Source organism: Vicugna pacos, chromosome 27 (genome assembly GCF_048564905.1).
Source record: "Vicugna pacos chromosome 27, VicPac4, whole genome shotgun sequence".
In the NCBI taxonomy this organism is placed as follows: Eukaryota; Metazoa; Chordata; class Mammalia; order Artiodactyla; family Camelidae; genus Vicugna; species Vicugna pacos.
Window position 1 is genome coordinate 7,571,957 of NC_133013.1, and position 21,210 is coordinate 7,593,166.

General features: G+C 48.8%; 1 protein-coding gene across 5 annotated transcripts in view; it reads left to right on the forward strand.

The window, feature by feature from the left end:
• PCSK6 (proprotein convertase subtilisin/kexin type 6) overlaps nucleotides 1-21,210 on the forward strand; it is a 160,492-nt gene that overhangs the window by 33,946 nt on the left and 105,336 nt on the right. For 3 of the 5 annotated variants that reach the window (XM_072950679.1, XM_072950676.1, XM_072950677.1), the window contains exons 2-5: nucleotides 4,685-4,789; nucleotides 17,353-17,463; nucleotides 17,963-18,106; nucleotides 19,527-19,603. In XM_072950679.1, the coding sequence (XP_072806780.1) occupies nucleotides 4,685-4,789; nucleotides 17,353-17,463; nucleotides 17,963-18,106; nucleotides 19,527-19,603 (437 nt within the window). Of the gene's footprint in view, nucleotides 1-2,707; nucleotides 2,730-4,684; nucleotides 4,790-17,352; nucleotides 17,464-17,962; nucleotides 18,107-19,526; nucleotides 19,604-21,210 lie in introns of those variants that run through there. The other 2 variants (XM_072950680.1, XM_072950678.1) reach the window with 2 other exon arrangements.

Consider the following 21,210-nt stretch of genomic DNA (forward strand, 5'->3'; position numbering starts at 1 on the left):
GGAGGTACCAGGGATTGAGCCCAAGACCTCATGCATGCTAAGCATGCGCTCTACTCCTGAAAATCAGAGTATTTTCTTACTGGGAGATGACTTGGAATTTAAAAAGTCTCTATGCCGCCCCCCACCCCACCCCAGTCCATCTTCTATTCATCCTTAGGATTCCACCTCTTGTCACTTTGACCCTGAAGGTGTACCAAAGTGTAGCCATAGTCCTATGCCCTGCTTTGTGTGTCCGAGTGTCATCTGGTGTACGGTGTCATCACCCGTTTGTCTGTGGGCAGAATGGGGGGACTGTTGGATCAGGAATTGAGAGCCTCTGAGTGTCACATTGGGCTTACCCTCCCAGGGCCTCAGTCTTCCCATCTGTGAAATGGGGCCATCTCTGTGGTCCTTTCCCACAGCCCTCTCTGTGAGGTCAGAGGACAGCAGGCATCCTTCACGTTTAACCGGGCCAGCGGCCATGTCCCCAGAGTGACCAGGCTGTCCTGTCCTCTTCTCTCATGAGAGAAGCTTAAGGCACTCGAGGAGCTTAAGGAGCAGGCCCCCATGTGGGATTGGCACTGCTGAGATGGGTGAGGTGGGTCCTGAGAAGGACTCAGACGGGGCTGGGAGGAGGAGGGAGCAGGCAATAGCTGTCATAAATGCCACGTCACAGCTGAGATGAATGTCACTTGGCCGTGTCCCACTTGCGGTCGGATCACCCGCCTTCTGACCACTTGCCCGTCATGGGAACCTTGTCTTCCCGACCCATGCCTGATGCGGGGGGACAGCTGGGCAGGGGGCAGCACAGCGTGAGTCAGACAGACAGGAGTGACCCCCTGGGGCCTCTGACAAGGAGGGGCCTGGAAAAGGGACAGCTCAGAGACTCAGTGAGATGCACCGTAGCTGCCCCTGTGTTCCCAGCAGAGGCCCTCGGCGTGTGGACTGGTCACCCCCAACCTTTACAGAAGCTGTGTTCCACCTCAGAGCCTTAGGTGGGCTCCCCAAATACAGCAGCAGCAAATGCTAGAAATCACTGGTGGGCAGACTTCTATAACGTCCACCTGTGACGTGTTTTGGATTTGGGGTCCAGAGGGTCTCTGTAACAACTCTTCCACATGGTCATCGTAGTATGAAGGCACTTCTGGGCAGCAGGTGAGTGGCTGTGCCCCAGTAAAGTTCTATTTATAAAAACAGGAGGAGTTTTAAAAAATCACTTTTATTTTTATTTATTTTTTGGTGGTGGGGGGAATTAGGCTTATTTATTATTTATTTGTTTATTTATTATAACTATTTTTAATGGAGGTACTGGGGGGTCAAACCCAGGACCTCGTGCATGCTAAGCTTGTGCTCTACCGCTGAGCTATACCCTCCCTGCCCCAAAAGGATTGAAATCCGGTTCACGGACAGATACCTGTACACCCAGGCTCACAGCAGTGTTATTCACAATAGCCAAAAGGTGGAAGCAACCTGGGGATGAATAGATAAACAAGATGTGGTATAGACACACCATGGAATGTTATTCAGCCTTAAAAAAGAAGGACATTTTGGGTGGAGGGTTTAGGTCAGTGGTAGAGCGCATGCTTAGCCTTGCACGAGGTCCTGGGTTCGATCCCCAGTCTCTCCATTAAATAAATAATAAAAGAAAATAAATAAAAGCACAATTACCCCCCTTCAACGCCCCCCCCAAATTAAAATAAAAAAACAGGGATGAATGTAGACCGGATTTGGCCCATGGGCCATAGTTTGCCAATCTTTGCTCTGAGTGGGTTAGTCTTTTACTAACCACACAGCACATCCACAGGCTCTGGAGGGGACACTTTGGGGGTCACATCAATCCAGGCTGCAGACAGGTCAGGGCCTGTCACCGCGTCCGGAGTCCCTCCCGAAGGCCTAGGCCCTTCCTCCCACCTTTCCTTTCTTTTCTTATCCTCACAGCAGCCCCAGCCTCAGCAACCCTTTATATCCTCGCCCTGAATCTGACTGTCTGATCTGTGTTTGCCTGACTCTCCAATCTTTGGTGGCGGGGAAGAGGGTGGCTGGCTGCTCCCCACACCCTCAGCCCCACCCTGTGAGGACCTGCAGGGTGGTGGAGGCTCACGGAGTCTCAGAGAGACTCAGATTTCTGAGCAGCCAGTGACCCGGCTCTCTCCTCTTTTCTCCTGAGTCAGACTCCAGCTTCTTCTGCAGCCGCCTGGGGAGAGCAGGAGAGTGGACCTGACTGGGGTCCCCTTCTCCGCTGCATCAGGAGTGGCCCTCCCCAGACCCTTAGCCTCCATGCTGGGCTGGATATATGTCTCCAAACAGGGTGACAGTGGCCACTGCTGACCTGGGGGCCAGTTTGTCTGGTTAGCACTCTGGGAATTGTCTGTTCATCCCTTGAATTGCTCAAAGAGAAGGGCTGCATTGATTCAGACCCTCTGAGCCATTGCAAAGGATGGGGTTGGATGGGAGCAGAGGCAGGGGGCCGAATGGCCTTGGGACTGGCCTTTGAAGAGAGGCTTGGCTGCCTCTGGCCTGGCTTGGCTGCCCTAAGGCCTGTTGCAGCCCTGAATGGCTTCCAGGGCCACTTTGGGGTCAGCAGCTCTGCTATGAATCCATCTCTGCCAGCCAATTTGATTCATTTCTCCGTTTCTCCATGTCCCCGAGCAGGAATTGACTTGAATGCCCAGAGTGAAAAGACCGAAAGCTGTGAAACATCCCCAGGGATGGTGGCAGCTTATAAGCAAACACGCTAATTAAATATTGCTGTAAGTGAAGGCACTGTTACCGCTTCTGTTTCTAAATCCCAGCTCTGGCTACAGGAGGTGCCCTTGGACATACGGAACAATTAACTTTGCTGAAGATGGGAGCAAGGTGACTGTCTGCTGTAGGAAGAGAAATACAAGTGCTTTTGCTCAAAGGAGGCCAGAAATAATGAGGTTGATGATGGTGGAAAAATATCTTGCGGTAGAAAGTGAACTGAGAGTCATAATTGCAGAAAACCACTTATAGGGCACCTCCTACCTGCCAGGCTGTCTACTAGCTCTTCATATATGTGCATAAATGAAATAGTCTTGGGGCTGCCCTTCAGGGTAGTGGTTAGTTTTCTCACATGGAAACTAAGACTCAGAGAGGATCTTCAGCCTGGGTCATCCAGCAGGAAGATTGAGCTGGGATGCATCCCAGACCGAGTGAAGGGATGGAGGAACCTTGGAGAGGAGCCATGGGGAGAACCCCAGCCCCCCAGTACCAGGCAGAGTTTGTTGCATATCCACCAGGTTCTAGGCATTGAACTAGGCACCATACAGGTGATACCTATTAACCCTCACAACTGTCACAGTATTTGGTGTTCTGTGGTTGTAAGCAACAGAAACACACTGGAGCAAGCATAAGTGAACAAGAAGGATGGATGGGCATCTCCTGAAACTCAAGAGCAGAGGGCAGCCAGACTGCCAGGACTTCTGGAAAGGAGGGCTGAAGGATGTAGTAAAGAGAGCTCTCTCTGTAGACACCTGCTTTATCTTCTTGTGGAAAGATATGAAATGACCACTTAGAATATCCACACCCCTCCAGGTCTCTGCCTGGGCCGATCAACTCTGTTGGGGTCAAAATGGTCACAGACAGAACATCTGTGAGTGGGGAGGGGGTGCAGCAGAAGGGTGCAGTGTACTGGGTGGATGTTAGTCCTACTGAACTCCATGGGATGAGTGGTTTTATCCCCATTTTACGTGTAAGGACCTGAGATCTGCAGGAGGTAATCTTGCCCGAGATCACACGGTCATTGGCAGTGAGGGGAGTGGGAGGGGTGTGAACCCAGGCTCACAGTCACCATCTCTATCTGCTCGAGAGATCACTGAGTCTGAAACTCACCCTTCAGTCAGAGGCTGGAACAGAAACCAGGATGGTGTCACCTGAGAAGGGCAGTTGGAGAGTCTGTCTTGTATTCAGTCCATCTTGTTTTAGAAAGCTTTCAAGGAAGGAGACCAGCGAGCTGTTTTCAGTAACCAGTGAATGTTAGAACAAGCAGCAGGCCTTCTAAGAGCAGTGTCCAGATGCCCTAGGGTCGTGGGTGCTGCAGGGAGGGTCAGCCCATCCAAGGGCCCCATTCTTCCCTTCCCTGCGGCCCCTCCAGCCCTCAGGCTGAAATCTGTCCTGACAAACAACCCCTGGCAGAAAACTGGACACCCTGGGGGCTCAAGTGTTCGCAGCTGACCTTTGCACAATCCTCGAGCAGATGCAGCCGCATGTTTTCCTTGGCTCCCTTCTTGAGAGGGACGTTCGTTCTTGGATATTCCAGTTTACCCGTGGGGTGGAAAGGATGGAGTTTGTTTACACATAAATATTTCAGTGTAGACCTGACTTGACACTCACTTAGCTACTTCAGGGATGCTTGACCCTGGATGAACATTCATTCATGTCTAAAACACTTGGCCAAGATAACACAAGCTTTAAATGAGATGAACTCACCACATGCTTTGGGGTGGGAGGAGTGTGCTTCCTGGGAAGCATTACCTAGTGGTGTTTATCCAGAAAGGGGGTATCTCAGTTAATCTTCATACTCTCAAATGTGACCTCTGTGCCGGGATCGGAGTGGGACAGCGCAGTCGGGGGCATGTTTCCCCTGGGAGCAGGACGAGCCTCTTGGAGAAAGGGGAGATTTTTGTGGAATGCAGGATTATGTAAGACTGTTTTAACTGAGAATATCCTGCTTCTTGTTTTGCAGATTGGGAACCTGGAAGATTACTACCATTTTTACCATAGCAAAACCTTTAAGAGATCGACCTTGGGTAGCAGGGGCCCTCACACCTTCCTCAGGATGGACCCCCAGGTACGGATCTCTGTTCTGTGCACACGATGCTGTCTTGGGGCCCCTGAAGTGCTGTTTGCTTATTGCTTTGATCTGTGGTTCTAAAAATGGCCAAGTCTGGATTTTAATGTGATTCTAGATCACCATTAGTTTTCCCTATCCACTTTGAATAAACCAAAACCGACATGTAGCTACGTATCAGACCAGCTAAAGGCTCCAAATATTTGGGTCCCTTAGGAGACTTGAGAATTTAAATTCCTTAAAAAAATTTTTTTAGCTGAAGTATAGTCAGTTTACAATGTTGTGTCAATTTCTGGTGTACAGCATAATAGTTCAGTCATGTGTATACATACATATATTCATTTTCATATTCTTTTTCATTATAGGTTACTACAAGGTGTTGAATATAGTTCCCTGTGCTGTGCAGTATAAGCTTGTTGTTTATCTATTTTATATATAGTCATTATTACCTGCAAATCTCGAACCCCCAATTTATCCCTTCCACACCCTTTCCACTTCACCCCACCAGTAACCATAAGTTTGTTTTCTATGCCTGTGAGTCTGTTTCTGTTTTGTAAATACATTCGTCTTTTCTTTAAATTCAATATATGAGTGATACCATATGGTATTTTTCTTTCTCTTTCTGACTTACTTCACTTAGAATGACGATCTCCAGATCCATCCATGTTGCTGAAATAAATGACATTATTTCATTCATTTTTATGGCTAAGTAGTATTCCATTGTGTAAATATATCACAATTTCTTTATCCAGTTATCTGTCAATGGATCACCTTCTCTTAAAAGCAATGTGCTGAGTGTTGGTTTGGGCTCCCAAGCTGGCGTATGTTACCATGTCAGCTGTCTCTAGCGAACACTGATCACCAGAGTTCCTATGGAGAAATCAGTCTTGGTGTTGTCCCAAGCCACCCCACTGACAACCGTGGCTCTTTTGGGGTTGACTGAGCTGAGGGTGGTGAGAGAGATGGTTTATCCCTGGGCACTGTACCTGAAACACCCTTCTCCAGGGCATCGCTCTGTGGTGTTCTGATTCCAAGCACATGAGGAAGTGGTCCCATGGAACACATTCCTGCAGTTGGGGTGTGAGAAGGTGGACATGTAGTACCTGTATTTCTGAATTCTTTTTATAGGTGGGTGGAAGGATGGATAGATGGGAGGGTGGATGGGTGGACAGATAGAAGGAGACATATATAAAGCATTATGCTAATCCCATTCTCCCTTCTTGGCAGGAAAAGGAATTTCATGTTTATCAAGGGATTACTATGTACTTGGGCACTTTATCTGGGGGGGTAATTAGGTTTATTTATTTATTTTTAATGGAGATACTGGGAATTGAAGCCAGGACCTCGTGCATTCTAAGTACACACTCTACCCCTGAGCTATACCCACCCACCCCCCTTGCTTGGGCACGTTAACATGAATTATACGGGGCTATGATTATACCTGTGTGTGCTCACACCGTGGAGCTGGGAGGAATGGTTTTCAAGGGGGCTGGTGCATGTTTTTGCTCTTAGAAGCAAAGCCAGATGGTAGTAGCTCATTCCCACGGAACCACTGAGGCCACTGAAGATGAGTGAGCAGATCTGATGCGGGTCTCCCTGCACAGCTGAGTGCAAGGGATGCTCTGTGCGGAGTGCACAGACCTATCACCAAAGAGACATGAGTTCTGTGTGGCTGGAGGAGAGGCTGAGGTCCCCAGTGGTCCACCACCACCTGTCAAAGTGTGGAGACGTTTCTAGGCTTGCAAGGAAGTTGCTGCTGGGCCCCTCCACAATTTTGCGTTGAGCAAGCAGTTACCTGTCTTGTGAGGTCAGAGGTCTCTGGAGTCCTTAAATTGTTCCCACAGAGGTAGTTACAGCAAGGGGCCTGTTGTTGGCATTGGGGAGCCCCAGTCCCCCCACACCGGCATGTGCTGAGGAGATAATGGGATGATGGGTTCCTTGGTCCCGTTTCCCTAGGGATTTCTAAGGATTAAGCTATTTCTCAGCGGTTAGAACTGCCTCACAGTTGAAACAGGAGACTCAGCCTGTGTTTTGTGGACATCCACTTCTTTTGTGTGACTAAATTTTAAAACTTTTAAAGATACTCCACTCAGCTGCTCTCCCCTTCCTTCCGAAACATTAATTAATTGTGCACCTGCTGGGTGTGACGCAGAGATGCCCACCCAGCGGGTCTCTGCCCCGGGTGAGCCACCAGCAGATGTGAGATCATATGCGGGAGGTGGCGGAGGGGGATTCAGGGCGGGCCCCAGATGGCTTCCTCTGCAGTATCTGAGATGATGGGCTTCCTCATCTTCCGTGCGTTCAAAGGACTCCATCCAGTTCGGGTCTACGGGCCAAATATTCCCAGTAATCAGTTATGTCCTTGAAGGAGCGAGAAAGAGGCAGAGACTTATTCAGCAAAGGCTATGGCAGTTAAGTTTTTTTCAAATCAAAATCCCTTTTATTCAGAGCTTCTTAATAAGCTCCTGGCAGGACCGCTATGGAAGCATCCTGCCAACGAAGAAGAAAGAGAGAAAAGGTAAACAGCCCGCAGACTCCAGCCCTGCCTGCAACTCCCACGTGATTGGCTGACCCGTTCTCACAGTCCTAATTGTCTAGCCCCAGGGACAGCATACAGACATCGGAGCCAATGATGAATTCAGAATGCCTCTGTTTAAATCAGTCTAGTTTTAATGCAAACCAAATCAATGAGCTGTCAGTCTGAGTAATATTTCCTTTACCTAGTCCTGCCGATGAAATATTGGGCAAAATTAGCTCTTTCACGGAAGTGTTGAGTGTTATCTTCTCTGGCAGGGCACCGGCACGCTGTCTCACATGAGCCTAGCGTTTCTGGGACCTTAGTGATCAGAGAGTCGTGTGATGAATATTATTAAGAAAGGGAAAAGATGAGTTCATGTGAGTCAGAGACATTGGAATGCCGTCCCTGTTGTGTTTTGAATGAACAAACTGGAAATGAATGTTGCGGGGCTTGGGGTAAAGTTCAGTCGGAGGCAGATGGTATTTTATTTTAATTAGCTCCAGTCCTTATTGTCTACAATTGCTTTGATAAGTGATGGAATTTACCACCCAGCCCCACTTCGCGTGAGTGCACGTTGGTTAAAACAAAACGGAACAGCGCCCTTGCAGGAGGGAAGATCTAAGGCTGCGTTAGTCATACACGCACCTCTTTTCTTTAATTTGTTGAGCATCTCTGCTCAAGGATCCTGTACCAGAATCATGCATTCATTTTCCTCACAGTCTTGATCACCTTGTTTTTTGTTTGTTTGTTTGTTTGGTGGGGGAGGTAATTAGGTTTGTTTGTTTGTTTGTTTGTTTGTTTATTGGAGGTACTGGGGATTGAACCCAGGACCTCATGCATGTTAAGCATGCGCTCTGCCCCCGAGCTGTACCCTTCCCCCTTGACTTGATGTGTTTAACCCCCTTTGAAAAGGGCCCTTTTGCTCAAAGTGCTTCGTTGACCAGCCCTCTCCTCTGGAGGACAGCCCAACTGTTCTCAGGGTGCTGGGTCCCTCCCTGGGCTCTTCCAAGGGCTGTCATTTAAGCAAACTGAAAGCATTTGTTTTTAACTTGTTCTTTCGCCAAAAGTCTGGAGGAGGGTGGACGTTACAGAAGCGTCGGCCAATAGCTGCGATTGCTCGCAAATTTTCTTAAAATGACGCGTTCTGATTGTGTTCCAAGCTGGCTTAGAGTTCGACATTGCTGTCTGCGTCTTCCAGCCCTTACATTTTAGAGCGATGACTCTGGTCCAGCCCTTCTCTTCCCTCAGTGCTCGGCTAGACTAATGACGGAAAACGGAGGATGAAGATGTTATTAGGGGGGCCCTCACTGGCTCCTTCCCGGACGGTGGGAGGCTTCAGTCTGCTGCTTCATTTCGGTGCTTTCACACTCAGAAGCTGGAAAATGATTTCCAGGACCTGAGTAGGCATTCTGTTTTGGAGGCTGGGACTTTGCCCCCAGAGTTTAATCAAAGCTCAGGTTTCTTTCCAGCAGTGATGCAACGTTTAAGCAGATCTTTCCATTAACCACAGATGGAATTTTATCTGTCAGTTTTGTGTGCTTGAGCCATTCAGAGTGCAAATAAACAAAAAGTTCCTGGCAAATGCAGGCACATAGACAGTAAGTGACCACATTGATCTTGGGGTTGATGAACTGTGGGATGGGCTGAGGGTAGGGGCCTGGTGGATTTACCCACGTGGGAACAGGAGAGATCTCCAGCACAACCCAGCTGGGTCTGGTAGAATGGCTACTATGAGTTGGTAAAAAGCTAGAATTTTAAAGTAAACTTTAAGAGATGGTGCTTTACTGTTTCACAGTTACCACTCGACAGTCCCACATAGATCCTCAAAGATGTCTCAGAGTCAACCCATCCTGACTATAATTTGAAAAGATACATGCACCCCAATGTTCATAGCAGCACTATTTACAATAGCCAAGTCATGGAAACAACCTAAATGTCCATCAACAGATGAGTGGATAAAGAGGCTGTGGTATATTTATACAATGGAATACTACTCAGCCATAAAAATGAAATAATGCCATTTACAGCAATATAGATAGACCTGGAGATTGTCATTCTAAGTAAAGTAAGCCAGAAAGAGAAAGAAAACTACCATATGATACACTTATATGTGGAATCAAAAAAAAGAGACACAAATGAACTCATTTACAAATTAGAAACAGATTCATAGACATAGAAAACAAACTTACGGTTACCAGAAGGGAGAGGGTATGGAAAGGGATAAATTGGGAGTTCGAGATTTGCAGATACTAACCATTGTATATAAAATAGATAAACAACAAGTTTCTTCTGTACAGCACAGGGAACTCTATTCAATATCTTGTAGTAACCTCTAATGAAAAAGAATGTGAAAAGGAATATATGTATGTGTATGTAGGACTGAAATGTGATGCTGTACACTAGACATTGACACATTGTAAACTGACTATACTTCAATTTAAAAAAAAAATTGTACAACCGCCTGGGGAAGAAAAAGAATTCTAAAGCAAACAAAGAGCAATAATAAAATTAAAAAATAAATAAATAAATAAATAAATAAATAAATAAACCCAACCCAGAGCCGACTGACCACCCTTGACTGCACCTCTGTCTCAGAGAGAGGCAGCCTCCCTCCTCCACCCTGTTCCACTACCTGTGCAGCTCCGCCCCCTTGTCCTGCCTCCCCACCTGCACCCCAGCCCCAGGCCACACTCCTCTGTTCTGGACGCTGCACTGCCCTTCTTAGTGATCTACTATGGGCATTCTCGCCCAATACCAGTCCACTCCCCACTGTCCTCAGGGATCCTAGGAGACATTCCTATAATGATGCCACTGCCCCTTGGAACGTCCTGCCAGGGCCCTCCTTGGTCTGACCTCCCTGGGGACCCTGGACCCCAGCCATGCTGGCCTTTAGCATCCTCATCTGATGACATCTCCTCTTTCCCCCTGCACAGCCTTTGCACAGACTGCCTTCCCCCCGTATCTCTCTCCCCTAACTTCCGGTTCTAGCACGTCCATCCCTACCACAGGGATGCTCTTCCCAGCAGTAGTATGTCCACATTCCTGATTTGTGAGGTCCCACCTTAGCAGCTGTCTTTCCCACCGGACTCTAGGCGCTGAGGGATCAAGTCTGTTTATATGGTATTTAAAAATTATTTTATAATGGTAATTTTTTTAAGCAGGGAGGTAATTAGGTTTGTCTATTTATTTATTTAATGGAGGTGCTGGGGATTGAACCCAGGACCTTGTGCATGCTAAGCACAGTGCTCAGCCACTGAGCTATACCCTCCCTCCTGGACGAGGGTTTCTAAATGGCCTCTACATCCTTAGCTCCATCTTGGAGCAAAGACCCTGGAGTCTCCTGCCAGGATGTACCAGTTCCTGCCGACTTCCTGGGACTTCCGGAGCTTCACGGGGGCCCGCTTAGCAGTCAAGGGCTTTAGGCAGCGCCTGGGCAGATGGTAGCTTTGGATGGAGCTCGAGGGTCTCTCATGCTCTCTCTGGTGACACTGGCTCACGAAGGAGGCTTCAAAACAATTCCCTTGGTCGCTTGTCAAATCCAGGACCGGTGTGCCGGGCGCCTTCTGGGCCAGCAGCATGCCCAGGGCCCATGAGGAAGGGGACGTGTAGGGGCTGCCAGAGACACACTTGCCCAAAGGACAGTTGGACGATTTTACAGCTTGGCGTCACTGAGAACCCATGGCCTCTGAGGCTGGTGACTGGGATCCTGCTCACGTCTGTGCCTCTTTCTAAGCATCTTTTAGGTTCACCTTGTCTTATCCGCAGAGCTACATCCTGCAGGTGCCTCGTTGTAATCTGACTTCTCAAGGAGCAAGCTGGGGGAGGCGTTGCCTTCCAGAGGAAAGGGTTGCTGTTCACGTAATCTTGAGGTTGTGAAGCCTTCACGACTAGAATGTTTAGCAGGAGACGTACAGAAAACGGATGAAATGAAATCGGTCAGAGTGCAGTTCCCTCTTCAAAATATGAGTTTGAAGAATTCAAGCCATTTTACGCAGGTTGATACAGCTTTACCGGGAGGGACGATTTGTGTGCGGCTTTTGGCAAACGTTGCTCTTGCCCCAGATCACTGATGGTGGGTCATCTGCAAAAAGCCAACAGATCATCTTGTAGTCCCTAACACCCACTCCCATTTTCTCCTCCAAAGTGTTTTAAATAGTTTGCCTGTGGTTACAACATATTTGTCACCTGAAGGGTATTCACTGAGCGTCATCCCTTCGTTCAGGGAGCTTTAGGGACCTCCCACTGTACGCCCAGCATCACCTGCACATGGAAATACAGTGGTGAGCAAAACGGCCCACATGGCGTGTCCAGACAGGCCGGCGGGGAGCAGAGGGTCATCAGACCAACGCGGACACACCCAGGCACAGCTGCGGCTGGTGCTGGACCAGCCAGGTCAGGGCAAGCCCCCAGCCCCCGGCCCCCAGCCCCCAGCCCCCAGCAGAGACACACCTAACTTTGCATTTGTCTAGCATCCATTTTCAATTTGCCTTTTCATGAAGAGAGAGGATAATACTTGAGTCCAGCAAATCGTAGTCGAGCAAGTCCCTGTCACAGGGCAGGTGCTGGGTGAGAGCTGGAGAGACCAGGGTGACTGAGATGCAGCCCTCTCTCTGGGGGGAAGGTGAGCTTCTGAATGGATACCACCCATGTCCTGGGGTGAAGGCAGTGTCACCGTGCAGGTGTCTGCAGCCTGGAGGTCGGAGAAGGTTCCAGACGGGGGTGGGTGACAGGGCAGCACCAGTAAGCTGGCCTGGTGAGCAGGGGAGCAGGCGTCCCAGGCCCGTGGGTACCCTGAGAGCTCAGACCTGCAGGGACGGATGGGTTTTAGGGCCGCCGAGTTGGAAAGGAGAATCAGGAGGATGAGGAGGACCTGGGTGGGGGGCAGCTTTAATTTGCGGGGACTGCGAGGAGGGGAGTCCAGGGCCCAGTGACGTGCAGGGCACGTGGTCAGGGTGAGAGTGACGGGCCTGTATGGGTGGGGCTTTGAGCTGGGGCTGGCACCAGAGGGCACACCAGGATGACTGTCCCTTTTGTTTTGTTTTTTTTTTAATTCTATTTATTTATTTATTATTTGGGGGGAGGTAATTAGGTTTATTTATTTATTTTAATGGAGGTACTGGGGATTGAACCCAGGATCGCATGCATACTAAGCATGTGCTCTATCACTGAGCTCTACCCTCCCCCTGGTTTTTGAAACATCGGTAAAGAGCTGCTGCCTTGAGACCCCTCCCTGCCTGGTGCACCTCCCTGCAGCCTCCGCCAACGGGGTCCTGTCAGCTCCAGTCACCCGGGACACCTGCCGACGGGGGTGACTTCAGTTCCTCCTTTAGGAGGACAGCCTCGTGGAGCCTCAAATATTTAAAATCATCCTGGGTTCAACCCCCAGTACCTCCATTAACATAAATAAACAAACAAACAAATCTAATTGCCCTGCTTCTTCCACAAAAAAAAAAAAAATTACAACCCTGATTTAGCCCATGATTGAAACCTGTGGGTTAGTCTCCTAGGGCTTGTCCTGAAAAAATGACAGCAAACTAGGGGGACTTAAAACAACGGGAACTTACTGTCTCACAGTCCTGGAGTCCAGGAGTCTGAACCCAAGTGCCGGCCGGGCCCGGGTCCCTCTAAAGTTCCTGGGGGAGCATCCTTCCTCTCCTCTGCCAGTGTCCGGTGGTCCCAGGCATCCTGGGCTTCTGGAATCTCTTCCTTCACAAGGTCTCCTCCTTCTCCTGCTGTGTCTCCAGCTTCCCTCTGTCTGTCTTTAGTGAGGACACTTCTCATGGGATTCGGGGCACACCCAAGTGATCCGGGGTGACCTCATGTCGAGTTCCTAAATTTAATTACACCAGCAAAGACCCTGTTTGCACGTTCACCGGTGCCGGGTGAACATGCTTTTGGAGAGGCCCCCAGTCAAAACCAAAGCGGCATGGTGTAGAATGGGCAGGGACTTTCTTGTGGGCGAGGCTTCCGCTTCCTTTGATCCAGTGATCTGAAGGCTGTGAGGACCAATGGGTTCTCTTCACGAGAAGGCAGGGGACACTCCGTGATGGTCCAGCTTTTACCATGCACCCTGAACCACAAAATGTATTTTAATTCGCCCCAGGCCCACTCATTGCAGGCTTGCTTGGGTGTAGGACTTACCTCCCGGGTGTGCAGTCATGACCTTCAAAGGTGGGCAGTGTGTCCTGCCGTCTGTTCCCTGCCTTTTTCCGCAGGAGAGAGTCTGAGCATCTCCCATGGACGTTCTGAGGGGTCTGGAGAGTAGATCGTGAGTCAAACTTCAGTGTAAAGTGGCAGGTAAACTGCCAGCAAAATACTCTGATTTCTCTTGGGTACCAGCCCCCTTGGGAGAGGAGGAATGCTTCTAATCCCACAAAAGATCATAACTTGTTTTTCCTCGTGAAGGTAATCGCAGGGAGAGTATCACAGGCAGGCCTCCCTCCCAGCCTGGACTCTCAGCATAAAAACCAGCTCACCATATGCTCTGCTCGGCAGAAGCATCCACTCTGTGCGTGACATGTCCATGGGGACCCGAGACCGTGGGTTCCTGTGGCATCACTGGGGGGAGGGTATAGCTCAGTAGTAGAGCGTATGACTAGCGTGCATGAAGTCCTGGGTTCAATCCCCAGTGCCTCCATTAAAAGCAAATTAGTAAATAAAGCTAAAAAATGGCATCACTGTTGACAAGTGAGGTACCCCTCACCAGGACAGGTGCACCTGCTATTTTATGGGGGAGCTAAAGTTTCAGGCACTCAGTTTTGGGTCAGTGGCCCCTCTGACCTTCCTGGAGAGGCTCTGGTTCCCACCTGAGGGGTGTCTGGAGCTGAGCTCTGCGTCTGAGCTGGAGGTGCAAGAGAGGACGCCTTGGACCTGGATGGGAACTAGAGGTGTTCATGCTTCTGTTCCCAGAGCCTGGTGCCGGACACACCCTAAGACCCCGGGCAGCTTTGTTGAACGAGCAGCTGGATACGGGACCACAGGGACCCAACTATCCAGGGGAATCAGGGGAAATCTGGAACATGGCAGGAGGATGGAATCCAGGCCCCCCATACTTTCCTGGAGTTGGGTGAGGAGCAGGGCAGGGACTGGACCCCGGAGAAAGGAGTGGGAAGCAGGCCCTGAGCACATGACCACCAGCTGAGGCAGCCCCTGGCTGTGATGTCACCCGTGATTCCATCTCCAGAGGGTTGGGGGCCTGGAAGACCCTAGGCTGGGCGAATGATTTATTATATTCACTTCCATTAGCCTGATGGTACCTGGGTGGCTGTCACAGCCTTACAGTGACCTGGCCCAGGGGGAGGGCCACCTATGAGACCATGAGAGAGGGAGGGCCCCCAACTGTGTCACAGACCCCATCCCAGCACAGTCCACCCCAGAACTGTGAGTTAATGCTGGGTTCTTACCTGGAGCCCAGCAACAGCTGGAGGCCAGGATGCCTTCACTCTCATCCCAGTGGGGGATTGGGCTGTGACTCCTGGCAGCGTGCTTTCTGTCACCTGCCTGATTTGGGGGGGGTCCCCACTCGGGCTTGGAAGACGAGCGTTCACCTCGTCTGTGATGGGAGGTCAGCCTGGTGAGCGGAAGGCGCTGGATGTGGGTGGATGGGCCAGGAGTCAGCCAGGCCGGGTGGCGGGAGCATCTTGGGGGCTCCGAGCTGTCAGTGGTACGTGCACCACTGTGTTTTATAACAGGGTGCTTAGCGGATTAGGGAAGGTGGTCTTAGATATTGCGCACCAAGCGAAAGCTTCCTGGTTCAGCAGTAATATATGGGACAATGCCGTTAGAAGGTGTTTTAGAAGAATGTCTCACTGGATCCTTTGATTAATTTTTTTAAATTTCTACTTTTTTGGAGGGGAAATAATTAGGTTTATTTATTTAAAAAATTATTAAATGTCTACTTTTTGGGGGGAGTAATTTTATTTATTTTTTAATTAAACTTTTTAAAATTTTACTTAAAAATAATTTCCATATATATACTGTTCATTGTTTCTAAGAACAGTTTAGAGCTTTAGCTTTATAAACTTACATAGTATCAAAGGAATAAAGCCAACCACAAAATAAGAATCAAGAGAATGCAGTAATCCAATCATAAAGGATGGTCAGATGTGCTTACACATGTTCAAGAAATCAGTCACCTAAGTTATAAATAATGAGTAGTTCATTTGTGTCCTTTTTTTTTTAGATTCCACATATGAACGATATCATATGGCAATTTTCTTTCTCATTTATTTGTTTATTTTCCTAATGGAGGTACTGGGGATTGAACCTAAGACCTTGGGCATGCTAAGCACACACTCTACCACTGAGCTATGCCCTCCTGCCTTGTATAGTTTAATTTTGCATGAAAATATCCATCAGTGGCTGTTATCAGTTCTCTGGGGTCACCTCCACTGCCCCCACCCTGGAGGGTCCCATCCCCCCTCCGCATCCCCCTTCCCGGCCCTTTGCCTCCTGTCTGCCTCCTCAGAGCCTGCCTCATACTCTGGGTTGCCTGGTGGGAGCCCCTGACTAGAGCACACACTTCTGCGAGCAGGGCCTGGGCACCCTCCGCCCGCCTGTCTCAGCCCCAGTGCAGAGCTGTGCCTCAGTGGGAGTGGTACTGAGTCGGGGCGACCGTAACAGCAGGACCAAGAAAATGTTTCTGTTCAGGGTATGGGACTTGTCTTCCCCATGACCTTTTATAAAATATTTATTTTATTAATTTTTTGTTTTGTTTTTGTTTTGGGGGTAGGTAATTAGGTTTATTTATTTACTTATTTATTTTAATAGAGGTAGGTGCTGGGAAATTGAACCTAGGACCTCGTGCATGCTAAGCATGCACTTTGCCACTGAGCTATTCCCTCTTCCCAACCTCATGACCTTTTTTAAATATTTTTTTTAAAAACTGAAGTATTGTCAGTTACAATGTGTCGATTTCTGGTGTATAGCATAATGTCCCGGTCATGCATATGTATACACATACTCGTTTTCATATTCTTTTTCATTAAAGGTAATTATAAGATATTGAATATCGTTCCCTGTGCTATACAGAAGAAATTGCCTTTTTTAATCTATTTTTATATTTAGTAGTTAACATTTGCAAATCTCAAACTCCCCCATGACCTTTAAAAAGTGAAAAAAACTCTTCCACTTTGAAAAATGCTTGCACACCCACAGCCACACAGACACACACGCACACCGTGATAATACAGCCGTGTGCCAGGCACTGACATGCACCTTATATATACCAAGTTCATGTGCTAGTGTGCCCTGACAGCAAGCCATGCTGATGCCTGCTGTACAGACGGGCAGACAGGCCAGGGAGGCTGGCTGACGGCTCTAAGTCACACTCTGGTGAGTGTGCAGCTGGGTTTTGAATCCAGGCAGCCAGGCTCCTGGATTCCTGCTCTTAAATGATGTTTGTTCTACCTCTCAAACTTCTCCCCTTTGTTGTGAAGGCAGGTCATATGGATTGAAAGAAATTTATAAAACCTTGAAAATAATTTAGAAATTTTAAACGAACAGTAATGTTGCTGTCAAGGAGCTGCTGCTGTTAGCAGTTTGCTGTGTTCCTTTCTAGTTTTTCTCTGGACACGTTCTGGTACCACGTTTCCAGTAGCTGCTAAAAATTCCAGCATATGGATTTTCATACTTTACTTAGTCATATCCTCACCATAAAATATTTCATCTCAGCCTTCCAATAACCGTTTGACCAACTTCTCTCCTCTCTTCACTTGTGCTCGTCCCTCGCCTGGGTTTCCTTTTAATTAGAGTCAGGGGTCACCAGAGAGTTTATTGGCAGCTTCATAAGACTTTTTTTTTCAGTAGAATGATTTCAGAATCTCTGAGGGTGGTACTCATTCCTCCCCTACAGACACAGACTGCTTCTCACCTTTCAAATACGGTCACTTGGAAGTGAAAACGGTTCCTTGGAACTTACCATCCAAGACATCTAAGGTGACACAGGTATTCATGGAGAAGGACACGTGTGGCCCCTACGAAGAGGCCACATGAAATCAGCCGATCGTTGTTAAAACATAGAGTAACCACCTTTCTCCCCTGGCAGGTGAAATGGCTCCAACAGCAGGAAGTTAAACGCAGGGTGAAGAGACAGGTGCGAAGTGATCCCCAAGCCCTTTATTTCAACGACCCTATTTGGTCCAACATGTGGTACATGGTGAGTAGGGTGTGAGCCTCTGTCCCTAAGCATTCTCAGTGCCGGGGTCCTAAGACGGGTTAATCTCCCTGGTACCAAGCTGAATTCTCATGACAGCTCTGAACAGACACTTCATTTGAGTATAAAACCCCCACTTTCTTGCTGTGCGGTCCCAGGTTTCTTGTGAGTTTTTTAAATGATATGAAAAGCTTGGGCGAGGGGCTGTCTGAGTAGGGGAGCAGAGGATGCACACTGTAGTGCTAACAATTCGGTGCAAGGAGTCCTCGGACCAAGACCCCTGGGGGGAGGTGACTCCGAGGAAGATGACAGACAGGTCGCGGGGGACAGAAGAAGTGGGAGCCCTCCACATCGACTCTCCTGGAAGTGGGTGGTGGAGAGGGGGCCCCGCTCTGTCTCCTGTTCGCTTGCAAGCATGGAGGCGCCCCGGCTGGGTTCGCGGGTCTGTCCGTCCATGTCAGGGGTGTGCCTGCTGGGGCCTTCATGTCTCCTGTGCCTGCAGCATTGTGGCGACAAGAACAGTCGCTGCCGGTCGGAAATGAATGTCCAGGCGGCGTGGAAGCGGGGCTACACGGGGAAGAACGTGGTGGTCACCATCCTGGATGATGGTATAGAGAGGAATCACCCCGACCTGGCCCCCAATTACGTAAGTCTGGCCTTGGGACTGACAGGCAGAGATACAGCCGTGCTGATCGGTAAACAAGGACAGATTTAAAAACCAGTGAGATGCCTGGTCCCCTGTTAGATTGGACGGTACAGACAACCACGCTGCGGGGGCTTCTGAAACCAGCCTCCCCCACCGTCCCGGCACCAAGGGTCTCACAGAGGGATTTGCCCACATGTTAGAGGATTCACACGTACTTCTGGGAATGGGTCCTAAGAAACTCAGAAATGCGTGTGTTGAGGAGTTCATCAGGTCGACATTAGCAACATAAAAATGGGCAGGTTTGGGGGGAGGGTATAGCTCAGTGGTAGAGCATGTGCTTAGCATGCATGAGGTCCTGGGTTCAATCCCCAGTACCTCCAGTAAATAAATAAACAAATAAACCTAATTACCCCCCCAAATCAAAGTTTTTTAAAAAATGGCAAGTTCAGACTTGGACTCTGGACCCAAAGTGCCTGGGTTCCTACTGGGTTCCTATCCTGTCTCTATGACTTATCGACTCTGAGACCTTGGGCAAGTGACTTAACTTCTCTGTGCCTCAGTGTCACCATCTGTAAAATGGGATTAGTAATATGACTACTATCTCCTAAGGTTATTATGAGGATTAAATGGCTTCATAAATGTAAAAAAGACAGCCTGGCACTTGGTAAATATGATAAATGCTTTCAATATTCTGAGAAACCTAGGTGCCTAACTTTGGTGAAGTCCATCATCTCTAGTCTGTTTGACAGACAATCATGCAGCTCTTAAAGTTGACAGTTTTGAAATCAGCCATCTAGAGAGCTTATATAACTTGTCTGAAAAGGAGGGTAGGAAATTCTATGAATACTATGATTATAAGTATGTAAAAAAAAACGTACATATTAAAACTAGAAGATGAAGGACATTCTGACACCGGCTACCACGTGGATGAACCTTAAAGACACAGAAAATGTCACAAAAGGAGAAACACTCTGATTTCTGTGAGGTCCCTAGAGCAGTCAAATTCATCGAGACAGAAAGTGGACGGTGGTTGCCAGGGGCTGGGCTGCAGGGACGGGGAGTGAGTGCTGAATGGGGGCAGAGTTTTGCAAGATGAAAAGGGTTGTGGGGATGGATGGTGGTGATGGCTGCACAACAGTGTGGACGCCCCTAAAGCGATTGAACTGTGTGCTTAAAAATGCTTAGGGTGGTAAATTTTATATGTATATTATCACAGAAAATACATGTATAAGATGATCATCAGGGTAAGAGAGTACCTAATGTGTGTTTTTTTGTTTCTAATCGGGACGTAAAAATAAGTTAAAGCAGGGGTAAAAATAATTTAAAACAACAAATAATAATGTTGATAAATATTTATCAGTATTTAAAAATAATGATAAGCTGTGCTGTTTCCGTTCGGTCACGAGGATTTTTTCCTTAGGATTCCTACGCCAGCTATGACGTCAATGGAAACGATTACGACCCGTCTCCTCGCTATGATGCCAGCAATGAGAATAAGTATGTTGCTCTGACAGCTTGTCACATTGTCCCTTGGCTCCTTCCTGCCTCCCATCCCCTCCCCCTGCAGAGTCGCTGTTGACCTGCCCACAGTCGGGCCCCTGGAAAGTGATGGGGCTGCCTGGCTGTGGGGGGCTCACCCGGGACCCGGCCCTGCACAGCCCTTCAGGCATAAGGCAGCCTCTGTGGGTTTGGCCACCTCCGGGGGGTGTCACCGAGGCTGGTCCACCAGCCACGGATGTGTGAGCAGCATGGTTCCTCTGTGCTGCGTTGTCGGAATATTTTAAAAGAATAACCCTCATAAACACAAAGGCTCGATCTAATAGTCTGACAAGCTGCGTATGTGTGTTCAGTCACTCCTCTGATTGGTTATCGGGCAGGCAGGCAGTGCTGTAAAATGTAGGAATTTTAAAGTTTGTGGTTTGGAATTAGAGGGTTTGGCTTTGAATCCATGCTCCTCTGGCTAGAGCTTCAGTGATCTTTGACTAGGAACGTAACTTCTTTTTTCACACTCAGTTTTTTTAATTTCTCAAGTCAGGATAATTACTTTCCTCTCAATGGGTTTTGTGGAAAGTAAAAATTAAATGTTGCGCTCATGCTTAGCACGGTACCATCAATAAATAGGTTTTTGTTGTTAAGAAAAGAGAAAGAATAGCCCTTCACTCTAGCGGTCGCCCTGGCCAGCCAGCTGTGTTAAGAAGCATTTTGGTCTGTTGAGGCACACGGGTCACCTGCCTGAGCCTTTGTGACTCTGTCTGTGACCTTCTGAGGGAGGTGGGGTGATGTTGGCTAAACCTGGACTCAAATTTCAGCTCTACTGGTCCTGGCTGTGTGGCTGGCTCTGTGCATGTGGGGTGACCTTGTCGAGTCTCTGTGTCTTAGAGACCTTTCTGCGGCCTGATGCTATGGGAGGGGTGAGATGACAGGTGATGGACACCCGCTGTGGGTGTTCAGTCAAAGATGGTTTTTATCATCACTTTGCCGATGAAGGCGGTGGTGTCTGGAGAGGTCTGGTGACTTGGAGGCTGTGAACTGCAGCTCTGGGTTTGGAGCTCCATGTCCCAAGCCTGGTCCTGGGGCTTCGTTCCCTTGTCCTGCTGGTCCTTTTTCTGTCAGTCCACCCGGGCCCCCAGCTCCTCCCACACTTCCAAAAATGTTTACAGGAAAAGAACAAAAACCCTTTCTTTCTTCCTCACTGTTGACATGATGTCTGCCAAGGTGTGTCTCTCTCCACGGTATTTCAGTTTTCGGTTGATTTGATTCTGAGTCTCAAATACTGGTGCCCACGGGGTGTGGTGCATGGGTCTCGGCCGGCCATGTGGTCCGCACACACAACAGACAGCAGGGCCCGTCGGGTGCCTGCGGAGGCCCAGCCCTGGGGCTGCTCTCCTAGTTCAGCAGCAAGCATCCTGGGGTGCAGGCGCCCCATCCTCAGCCCTGAGTCCAGGGCAGGGAGGAATCCTGCAGACAGCAGCTGGCAGCAACCCACAAAGGGCAGGATTGAATCCGAGTGGGACGTTGGGCTCAGGACTTGTGAAAGCCCCTGCTGTGGGGCTGCAAGCGGTAAAGACAGACCTAGGGCTATTTTTAAAGGTGGTTTTAAATTG